This window comes from Loxodonta africana, chromosome 22 (genome assembly GCF_030014295.1).
Source record: "Loxodonta africana isolate mLoxAfr1 chromosome 22, mLoxAfr1.hap2, whole genome shotgun sequence".
In the NCBI taxonomy this organism is placed as follows: domain Eukaryota; kingdom Metazoa; phylum Chordata; class Mammalia; order Proboscidea; family Elephantidae; genus Loxodonta; species Loxodonta africana.
This window is the reverse complement of record NC_087363.1, coordinates 2,856,730-2,868,854: the sequence shown is the minus strand read 5'-3', so window position 1 is coordinate 2,868,854 and position 12,125 is coordinate 2,856,730. Positions and strand designations below refer to the sequence as shown.

At 37.8% G+C, this 12,125-nt stretch overlaps 1 protein-coding gene across 1 annotated transcript; it reads right to left on the bottom strand.

The window, feature by feature from the left end:
* Positions 1–824: 824 nt before the first annotated feature.
* LOC100675626 (olfactory receptor 4C16-like) lies at positions 825–2,472 on the bottom strand. Its single transcript, XM_003422920.3, has one exon. The coding sequence runs from the start codon at positions 2,454–2,456 to the stop codon at positions 1,545–1,547; it is 912 nt and encodes a 303-aa protein (XP_003422968.2). The 5' UTR covers positions 2,457–2,472; the 3' UTR covers positions 825–1,544.
* Positions 2,473–12,125: the final 9,653 nt, after the last annotated feature.

Below are 12,125 nucleotides of genomic sequence, written 5' to 3'. Positions count from 1 at the left end.
GCATAGGGTAGCCAACCAAGAAGATACAGAATAATTTTGGGGTTCATGGTTATTACTTTACTCTACAAAATTTTAGCTCTTAGTGTCCTTTTCTTTCTCTTTCAGGACACTGTATCCAACAAAGGAAATTCTTGCAGCCGCATCTTCAGTATTCTTTGCACTTCTGCCATGTTTATTATAAAATTTTGACTCTGATCTAGAGCACACGTTTTGCCTGCAAGAGACTTGGTAGTAGTGGTAGCAGGGGTTCTATATAAAAAGCATGTCCAGGAGACATAATAGATGGAGTGTTTCTGAGGAGACACCTACATTGGATTAAATGCACATTCCCTTTTTATCTTTTCCTTGCCTTGAAATACAAGAAGACATCAGCTAAAAGTCAACCAACTCGAAACTACCACTATGCAAAACTATTAATAGCAGAATCAAACTGTAGCTTCTGTAATCAGTGGTAAACTACCTGGGATAGATTTTACCTTGAAATTCACAGAAACTAAAAATTTAAAAAAATGATGTATATATGGCATTATAGTTTCTTATAGAATCCACAGTTCCATATCTACACAGAAAAATAGATACATATTTTCTCAAGCTAAAGAAATGTCAAAGCTCTTAGTACCTAAAACTGATACAAATTTAATAAGTTTAATACAATTTACTACAAAAAATCAATATAGAATTCTCAAATAAAAATTTCTGTATGGATAAAAATATAAATAAGAAATTAGATTCTTAATGATTATGTAACTAGAGACTGTAATGTCAGATGGATAGTGACAAAGTGGCATACATTCCCACTGCAGAAACGTACGTTTCATATACACGTTTCAATACTCTCTATTCAAGTTATTCTCTTCTCTGGCTTGTATTGAAAACTCACTAAAATTTTCTATCTGTAACACAACAAATTTGTTTCAAAGCCCAAAATTCCTCCACTGGACTAAAACATTCAGTTTTGAGAAGAGAAATTCTACCAGGACAGGAATTTAAGCATATAGAGGACTAACTGTAATCCTAATAAAACAAACTGACAAAAAATCTATTGTCTTCAAGTTGATACCCACTCATGGCAACCTCACGTGTTACTAAGGAGAATTTTTCCACAGGGTTTTTTGGCTGTAATCTTTATGGAAGTGATTCGCTAGGCCTTTCTTCTGTTGTGCTACTGAGTAGATTCGAATGTAAATCTTAGGGTAACAGGGGAGCAACACCAGAAATCAACATGAAGGAGGATAGAAAAAATACCAGATCAAAACCACAAGTGGTTCTAGTTATCCAAGAGAGGTAGAGAGACAGTAGTGAAAAATCTAAATTGGCCTGGCATATCTGTTTGTACCTGCTTTTGTCTCAACACTAACTGACTCAGCATTAACCAGCGTATGTGTTCATTTTACCCAGTTTCCTAAAGAAAGTAGCACTTATCCCCAAGTAAAGTTTCTATGAAATTCACAGTAAGACCATTATATGCTTTCCAGAATTATGCTCGGTCATTGCAAACTATGACGAAGGATTTGAAATTTCCATTTATCTTCGGTCTTCTGAGATCAGTTTTTCTTCCATAGCTTCCTCATGGCATTTTTCACCTCAGCATTTCTCAGTGTATAAATCAGAGGGTTAAGTAAAGGTGTTCCAATTGTATAAAACACAGTTATCATTTTATCCATGGGGAAGGTGGTTGCAGGGCTTGTGTATATAAATATACAAGGAACAAAGAACAAGATGACTACAATGATATGGGAGATGCAGGTGGAAAGGGCTTTTTTCCTCCCTTCAGCGCTGTGGTTTCTCAGAGAATGCAAGATGATAACATAGGAGAATATCAGCATGACAAAACTCATTATGCAAAGGGCCCCACTATTGGACACCAGTAGCAGGTTGGTCACATAGGTGTCTGTACAGGCAAGTTTCAACAAGGGGTGCAAGTCACATAAATAGTGATCAATCACATTGGGACCACAGAAAGGTAAACGCAAGGTCAGGAAAATCTGAACTGAAGAATGCACACAGGACGCTACCCAGGCTAGAGCTACCAACACACTGCAGACCCGCCGGTTCATGATGCTCATGTAGTGCAGGGGTTTACAGATGGCCACATAGCGGTCAACGGCCATCAGCATAAGGATCAAGATCTCCATGCAGCCAAAGAAATGAAATGAAAAGATCTGGATAATGCACTCACTAAAAGAGATAGTGATGGTCTTCTGAAGGATATTCACAATCATTCTAGGGGCTATGGCAGTACAGAAGCAGGTATCAGATAAGGATAAGTAGAAGAGGAAAAAATACATTGGACTCCCAAGTGCCTGACTAGTCTTGATGGTGATGATAATCAATGAGTTACCCAACAACGTCCCTAAGTAGGAAAGCAAGAAAATGACAAACACTATTTTCTTTTTAACAGGATTTTGTGTCAACCCAAGCAGAATGAACTCAGTCACATTATTATTCAGCAGCATGATTTCGTGAATGAGGAGAAGGCACAAATGTGAAACGGTTCATCTGAAAAAAATTAAAAAATACAGGAATTAATGTATGGTGCTGTGCAACAGTGTGAAATGTTTTATGCAAATTAATTTGTGGAGCTATGTGATGTTATGGGATATTTTGAGTAAAAAAAATTTTCCTCATCAGGGACATTCTAGCTGTTGTCTTAATAAGTCACTTCAACTCTTCGTCCCTCAATTTTTAATGACCACTTCATAGGGTCATTTTAAATCTCAAATAAGTTAGGAAGGATACTTCCTAAATCACCCTTAAACTGCAGCTTCTTGTTAATTTGACATATTTCTGCTCTTATTAATTTAATTTATTTGATAAATAAGAAATCAGCAGATATGATTCCAATATATTATTTACTTAATAGTTTTCACATTCAGTAGACCTTGGGACCCATCCTTTGAAGTGTTGGTTTATCAGGCAGCGTTTAGGATATATTTGTCTTTTTTGAATTTAATGTTATAAATATAAAGTCACACACTTCCTGTCCATATAATGTCTTATTTCTTCATATATTTATGTATTACATATTTGTGATACATACATATATAAATGTATTTTACTTATAAATATATAGTAAACAAACAAAAACATTGCCACAAAGTAGATTCTACTCATGGAGACCACATGTGTTACAGAGTAGAACTGCTCCACAGGGTTTTTTTTTTTTTTTGGAGATAATTTTTATAGAAACATCACCAGGGCTTTCTTCCTTGATGGTGGTGAGTAGGTTTGGATCCTAAATCTTTAGTTTACTAGTTGAGTACAAACCATTTACACCACCCAGGGACCAACAAATAGATGACCCAGTAATTACTGAACACTCATTTCCAGATATTCCAGCTTGAAAAAGGGAGCAAGAAACACTTATTTACCCCATTGCTGTGGAGCCAGTTCCGGACATAGCAACCCTATAAACACCGCCTTTTAAGTAATCTGCTTTTACCTCAAACACCTTAATGATATTCAGTACTTGATATATTTTAAAAAATATAAAAGAATGTTCTTTGATAATTTGCAATAAAATATCTAGTTGCCCCGATGGTACATGGTTAAAGCACTCCTCTGATACCCAAAAGATTGGTGTTTCAAATCCACTAGCCACTCCATGGGGGAAAGATGTGGTAGTCAGCTTCCATAAAGATTCACAGCCTTGGATACCCTATGGGCCAGTTCTTCTCTGTCTTATAAGGTCAGTATGAGTTGGAATTGACTCAATGGCAGTGAGTTTGGAATAAGGTATCTCAAATATCTCTATTTCTATTTTTTACTTCCAATTTCTGAAAAGCTGAAAAGCACCTCTTAGAGCACTCAAAGTCCCTGAGGTTACATTTTGAAATTACAGGGGGAAGATGATTGCTTGATAGTTCATGCTTCACAATAGAGGTTTTTTGCTTAAACATTTTAGATCGGGGGCAGTAGGAGTGGGGGTGTCACCAGACACACCAGGCACCTGGTATAGAATCAGATGGTCAACAAACACAAGTATAAATATTGGAAAACTTTTCTATGTTTTAGTTGACGTTTCTTATTAATGTGAAATAATGGACTGCCCCCATAGAGTTTCCAAGGAGCGCCTGGCGGATTCAAACTGCCGAACTTTTGGTTAGCAGCTGTAGCACTTAACCACTACGCCACCAGGGTTTCCACATAGGTAGGTAGGTAGGTACTATCATGATCACTGTATGGGTATCTAGTTCCTCATCAGCAAACAAGGAAGTGTAGTCTTCAAGAAATCTTCCAGCCACTAAGAATTAATCTTTATTAATCAAGAGCTTTACTAAGTCAATTATTAACCAAAATTATCAATTCATATTTTCATCATTTCCTTACTATTTTTTATTCTACTTATTGCTTATAACATTCAATCATTTGACAATGTTTTCAAATGCACATAGCTTTTTAGCGTTGCCATTCTATCCGAAGTAAAAAGCCTTCCACAATTTCCCTTAGCCTCTTGTCCCCACATCAAACAGCCCCAAGTTAGGAGCCAGGATTTCAAGATAGCGTTCCCATGGTCAGTTTTCCATTAGAACAAGTCTCTTTACTTTGACTTGTAAACTAATAAACATTCCAAATTTTGACCAAAATTAGAAGAATCTAAAGATTATAAATATGCTTAACAACCCAGTATATTTTCTGAGTATTCATGGAAAAATATTATTTTAAGAGTAGATTCTATGGATATTGAAACAGACAGCTTTAAATGGATTTAGCTATCCAAAAAAAGAAAGGAAAGGAGGAGAGAAGAAAAGGAAAGAGAATGGAAGGGAAAAAAAGGGAAGAAACTCACATTTATGGTGTCTGTCAATTCCAATCAATATTTGAAGGGATGTTCTTGAGTTTCTGAATTCATGACAGCATACAGAAAAAAAAAGAAAATTCTAAATCAAAATAATAAATAAATCCCTTTTAAAAAATAACAGTGAAAAATCTTCATGCTTGATATCTAGATGTGAAATTATATTTAAAATGAGTATGTCTAAATGCTACATGTTTAGTCATATTGAGAATCAGACCTAAGTTACAAAAGTTCAGGGAAATGTCAGACGCAGCTGAGACTTTTGCGTTTGCTTTCTTTGCTTCAATACAGCACTGAGCAGCGAGCACAGTTCTCTGTGTGCGTGGGGTCTGGGGGCTCCTGGAGAAACTGCGCTGAAAGCGTTAGGAGGAGCATTTAAAGGTACCTGAGGAAGCTGAGTGCAATCCCACGGGTATTCCCTATGGTAGGTCTTAGACGAGACTAGGAAAAATAAACTGTTTGTTGTTGTTATTTAAGTTGTTTATTGGCTTGGCTTTTAAATGTGCTTTTTAAAATTCTTTTAAATGGCATCAAATATATAATGTTAAATATTTAGGTTCTAAGACCAATGACCAAAAAATTTAAAAAATAAATAAAATAGCCTAATTTCATTCTATGCAGGGAATAAACCCTAATGCTTAAACTACCAAAGCAGACGATTTATTTGTATTGCATTTATACTTCTCTTTTAATGCAGATAAAGTCAAACTTAAATGCACTCGCTATTTTCCTTTTTTAAATAGATATCCTGGTGGGTGCAAGGGTAGATATTTGTGATTCAGTAGCAGGATTCTTACCTTCCATGTAGGAGATACTGGTTTGATTTTTGGCCAAAGCACCTCATGGACAGCCACTACCCATTTCTCAGTGGAGGCTTGTGCATTGCTATGATACTGACCAGATTTCAGGGAATCATTCAGATAATATGGACTAGGAAGAAAGGCCTGGTGATCTCCTTCTGAAAATCAGCCAACGGAACCCTGTGGGTCACAATGATTCAATCTGTGTGGAGCTTTACTGAACAGCAGTTCACAACAATAAATAGAATGATATTTGTCACAGTACAGTAGCATCCATTTTAGGGAAAATATATAAATTCAAAGTGGGAGGAAAATTTCAAAATATTTTTCTCAAACTCAAGGGCTAAGATAATTTTTTTTTTTTTTTTTTCTGATTCTGAGAAGTACCACGGACTGCCAAGAGAACGAACAAATCTGTCTTAGAAGAAGTACAGCCAGAATGCTCCTTAGAGGCAAGGATGGCGAGACTGCGTCTTACATACTTTGGGCATGTTGTCAGGAGGGATCAGTCCCTGGGGAAGGACATCATGCTTGGCAAAGTACAGGGTCAGTAGAAAAGAGGAAGACCCTCAACGAGGTGGATTGACACAGTGGCTGCGGCAATGAGCTCAAGCATAACAAGGATTGTGAGGATGGCTCAGGACCGGACAGTGTTTCGTTCTGTTGTGCATGGGGTTGCTATGAGCCGGAACTGACTCGACGGCACCTAACAACAACAACAACAACAATTCTTCCCCTTTGTTTCAAACTTTCCCGTTCTAATTGCAAGTAATTATCAATACATCTTGATTGCATATTTGATCAATTTCAGGCTGCAGAACTTGGTAAAAATCTTCAGTTTCTTCGTTTTTGGCATTACTGGTTGGTGTGTAAATTTGGATAATCATATTAATTGGTCTTCCTTGTGGGCATATGGATATTATCCTGTCTGCAACACAGTTGTACTTCAGGATGTATCTTGAAATGTTCTTTTTTTAATTTTTTTGTTGTAATTTAGGTGAAAGTTTACAGAACAAACTAGTTTCTCATTAAACAGGACACATACTGTTTTATGACATTGGTTAACAACACTACGACATGTCATCGGTCTCCCTTCCCAAACTTGGGCTCCCTATTACCAGCTTCCTTGTCCCCTCCTGCCTTCCAGTCCTTGCCCCAGGGCTGGCGTACCCCTTTAGTCTTCTTTTGTTTTATGGGTGTGTCCAATCTCTGCCTGAAGGGTGAAACACAGGAGTGACTTCATTACTGAGCTGAAAGTGTGTCTGGGGGCCAAACTCTCAGGGATTCTCCAGTCTCTGTCAGGCCAGCAAGACTGGTCTTTCATTTTGAGTTAGAATTTTGTTCTACATTTTTCTCCAGCTCTGTCCAGAAACCTCTATTGTGATCCCTGTCAGAGAATTCAGTGGTGGTAGCCGGGAAACATCTAGTTGTACTGGACTGAGTCTGGTGGAGGCTGTGCTAGATGTGGCCCCATTAGTCCTTTGGACTAATCTTTCCTTCGTGTCTTTAGTTGTCTTCATTCTTCCTTGCTCCTGAAAGGGGGAGACCAGTGGAGTATCCTAGATGACCGCTCATAGGCTTTTAAGACCCTGGACACTACGTACCAAAGTAGAATGTAGAACATTTTCTTTATAAACCATATTATGTCAACTGAGCTAGATGTTCCCTGAGACCATGGTCCCCACCGCCCCTAGTCCAGCAATTCAGTCCCTCAGGGAATTTGGATGTGTCTACGAACCTTCTATGACCTTGCCTTGTACAAGTTGTGCTGGCTTTCCAAGTATTGTGTACTGTCTAACCCTTCGCCAAAGTTACCACTTACCTACTGTGTATTAGCTATTTTTCCATCCCCACCCCTCCCCTCCCTTGTAATCATCAAAAATTGTTTATTTTGTGTGTAAACCTTTTCATCAGTTTTTACAGAAGTAGTCTCATAAAATATTTGTCTTTTGTGATTGACTTATTTCACTCAGCATAATGACCTCCAGATTCATCTGTGTTATATTTGACAGATTCATTGTTGCTCTATATCGTTGTGTAATACTCTGTTGTGTATATGTACCACAGTTTGTTTATCCATTCATCAATTGGTGGGCGTCTAGGATGTTTCCATCTTTTTGCTATTGTGAACAATGCTGCAATGAACATGCGTGCCCATATGTCTATTCATGTGACGACTCTTATCTAAGATATATTTCTGGATCATATGGTATTTCTATTTCTAGCTTTCTAAGGAAGTGCCATATTGTTTTCCAAAACCGTTGTATCATTTTGCATTCCCACCAGCAATGCATAAGAGTTCCAATCTCCCTGCAACCTCTCTAACATTTGTTATTTCCTGTTTCTTTGATTCATGTAAGGCCAGGGTAAGATGCTGTCTCATTGCGGGTGTGATTTGTTTTTCTCTAATGGTTAGTGATTACTAGCATTTTCTCATGTGTCTGTTGGCTGCTTGAATGTCTTCTTTGGTGAAATGCCTGTTCATTTCCTTTGCCCATTTTTTAATTGGATTATTGTCTTTTTGTTGTAGAGATGTTGGATTTTCTTGTAGATTTTAGAGATTAGACCTTTGTCCCATTTGTAATAGCCAATTTTTTTTTTTCCCAGTCTGTAGGTTCTCTTTTTACTCTTTTGATGAAGTCTTTTGATGAGCATGAGTGTTTAATTTTTAGAAGATGCAGTTATTTAGCTTATCATCTGGAGTTCATGTGTTATTGGTTAACATCCTGTTAATGTTGTGTATTAGGGCCTCTAGCACAGAACCTATTTTTTCTTCTATGAACTTCATAGTTTTTGGCATTATATTTGGGTTTTTGATCCATTTTGAATTAGTTTTTGTATATGGTGTGAGATATGGGCCCTGTTTCATTTTTCTGCAGATGGACATCCAGTTTTGCCAGCATCATTTGTTAAAAAGGATGTCTTTTCCCCATTTGATGGATTTTGAGCCCTTGTTGAAGATCAGGTGACCATAGGAGAATAGGTTTACATCTGGGTTCTCAACTCTGTTCCATTGGTCAATGCAACTGTCGTCGTACCACTACCATGCTGTTTTGAATACCATAGCTGTATAGTAGGTTCTGAGGTCATGTAGTATGAGTCCTCTTACTTTATTCTTCAATAATGCTTTAATTATCCAGGGCTACTTCCCTTTCCATATAAAGTTAATGATAAATTTTTCCATCTCTTTTAAAGAATGTTCTCGGTATTTGGATCGGGATTGCATTACATTTGTAAATCGCTTTGGGTGGAATTGTCATTTTCACAATGTTATGTCTGCCTGTCCATGAGCATGGTATCTTTTTCCATTTATGCAGATCTCTTTTGGTTTCTTGCAGTAGTGTTTGGTAGTTTTCTTTGCATAGGTCTTTTACACTCCTGGTTAGATTTATTCCTAAGTATTTTGTTTTCTTAGGGGCTACTATACATGGTATGAAGTTCCTTATTTCCTTTTCATCATTCTCTATTGGTGTATAGGAGTCCAGCTGATTTTGTACGTTTTTCTTGTATCCTGCTCCTCTACTGAATCTTTCTATTAGTTCCAGTAGTTGTGGACTCTTTTGAGTTTCTATGTATAGTATCATATCACCCACAAATAGGGACAGTTTAACTTCTTCATTACCAATTTGGATGTGCTTTATTTCATTTTCTTGCCTTATTACTCTAGCTAGGAAATCCAGCATAATGTTCAAGAGAAGTGGTGATAGAGAGCATCCTTGTCTTGTTCCTGTTCTCAGGGGGAATGTTTTCACCCTCTCTCCATTAAGAATGATGCTGGCCACTGGTTTTGCATAGATGCCCTTTATTATGTTGAGAAATTTCCCTTCTATACCCATTTTACTGAGAGTGTTTATCAGGAATTGGTGCTGGATTTTGTCGAATGCCTTTTCTGCATGGATTGAGATGATCACATGATTCTTTCCTTTTATTTATGTGGTGGATAGTGTTGGTTGAATTTCTAATGTTGAACCATACTTGCACCTGGTATGAACCTTACTTGGTCGTGGTGTCTTATTTTTTTGATAATAAGCTGAGTTCTATTGCTTAGAGTTTTATTGAGAACTTTTGCAACTGCATTCATGAGACATATTGGTCTGTAATTTTTCTTTTTTGTGGCATCTTTGCCTGGCTTTGGTGTTAGGGTTATGCTGGTTTCATAGAATGAATTCAGAAGTATTGCTTCCTTTTCTATATTCTGAAATAGTTTGAGCAGTACTGGTATAAGTGCTTCTTTGAATATTTGGTAGAATTCTCCAGTGAGGCCATCTGGGCCACGGCTTTTTTTTTGGGTGGTGGCGGTGGGGGTGGTGGTGGTGGTTATTATCTTTTCAATTTCTTCTCTTGTTATGGGTCTGTTCAGATTTTCAACATCACTTTGTGTTAGTTTGGGTAGGCAGTGTGTTTCTAGAAATTCATGCATTTCCTCTTGGTTTCAAAAATTTTGGAGTACAGGTTTTCATGATACTCTGTTACGATCCTTTGTATTTCAGTTGGGTGAGTTGTAATACCTCCCTCCACCCCGCCCCATTTCATTTATTATTTGGGTTATTTGCATCCTCTTCTGTTTTTCTTTTGTCAGTTGGCCAGTGGTTTGTCAATTTTATTGATCCTTTCAAAGAACCAACTTTTGGTTTTGTTGATTCTTTCTATTGTTTTCCTATTCTCTATTTATTTCCACTCTGATCTTTGTTATTTCCTTTCTTCTGGTGGCTGTGGGCTTCTTTTGATGTTCTCCTCCTATTTTTTTCAAGCTGTATAGATAATGCTTTGTTTTCATCCCTTTCTTCTTTTTTGATGTGTGCGTCTATTGCTATAAACTGACCTCTCTGGACTCCCTTTGCTGTTTCCCAAAGGTTTTGGCACGATGTGTTTTCATAGTAGTTTGACTCTAGGAATTTTTTTGATTCCATCTCTTATTTCATCAATTACCCAGTGGTTTTTAAGCCGGATGTTATTCAGTTTCTATGTAATTGAATTTTTTTTTTCCTTGCTTTTCCTGTTGCTAATTTCTACTTGAATGGTGCTGTGGTCAGAGAAGATAATTTGCATTATTATGATTTCTATTTGTGAATTTATTTTGGCATTTGGTTCCTATAGAATTTTCCTGAATTCTTTAATTTTTTTGTCTGTATTTTCCATGAATTTGCCTGCCTTTTCCAAAAATTTGTCTATTTTTTCTTCATTTTTCTGCTTCTTGTTCAACTCTTGGATAGCTTGGAATATTAGAGATTTGAATTCCCTGTCAGGTACTTCTAGTGCCTTTTCTTCTACTGGAAAGTCATCCTGAGTTTTATTTTTGATGCCTACTGGTACCATTCTGTCCTTTTTTTTTTTTATGTTTTGATGTCTGCTGTCTTCAGGACATTCAGTAGTTATTTTCTTCATTTAGCGATTGTAGATCTGCTTGTTTCATCCTACTTTTTTTTTGTTTTATTAGGTTGTGTCTGAGGTGAGCTGTGCTTCTTTGTTGTTTCCTTGTCTGTGGTCATGATAGTTTTCATCCCATTTTCCAATAGCCAGGGCCAACTGCTCAGCTATGGTACAGCAGAGAATATCCAGCTGAAGTGTAGGTACTGGGATGGGTTGTTTGTCCCGTGTACTAGGGCCACAATGCAGGACGGGAATCAGTGCTGGATAGGTTCCAGTAGCCCATGCCTGTGCTGGTAGGAGTGCGATTTTCAGCACATGGTGTAGGTAGGAAGAAAGGAAGGGGGAGTTTTTGATGTGAGTTAATATGGGTATGGGAAAGAGGAGAGAGGAGAGAGAAACAAGAGCCAAAAAGAAAGAAAGAAACAAACAAAATGTGGTGAGGAAGCTTGCTGTTAGAGTGGAGAGGTGAGAAACTGAAAAGTGGAGAAAAACAAAAAGGAAAGAAAAGAAAAAGGGAAATAGAAAAAAATAAGTAACAAAAAACCATGGAAAAAATAAAGAAAAGCCCCCAGGTGTCCCACTAGTGCAGCTGAAAAGACTGAAGAAGTGGCTCCTAGGCTGCACAGTATAGCCTGGCTAGGAGGGAGTATAGATAGATGTCACACAGTGCTAGTTGTTTGGGAGACAGGAAAAGAAGGTATGTATAGAAAGACCAGAACTGAGAAATGAAGACAGGCAGAAAGGAAAAAAGAGAGAAAAAAGAAATGCTCCCAGGGGCTGCACAGACTGGGGAAGTGGCTCCTAAGACATACAGTGCAGCATGGCTAGAAAGGGCTCCCATGCCATGAAAAGAAAAACAAAACAAAACAAAAAAGCCCAGGAATCCCACCAGTGTGGTGTCACAGACAGCTGGACTGGTTCCGGTTCGGGCTGTACTTCACAGCCTTTCAAGAAGCAAAGCTGGCACGTGGAGCCAGGTGTTCAAGAGAAAGGAGGGTGTGGTGGTGGAAGGCACAGAAGAAACCAAAATAAATGGCAAAAAGCAACATCATCAACAGACACCTGGCAATCAGGGAGCTGGCCAGTGTGGGTGGGCTGAATCCAAGCGCTCCAGACTGAAGTAGTTGCCTCTCTACCAAGACACTATGGCTGGTGGG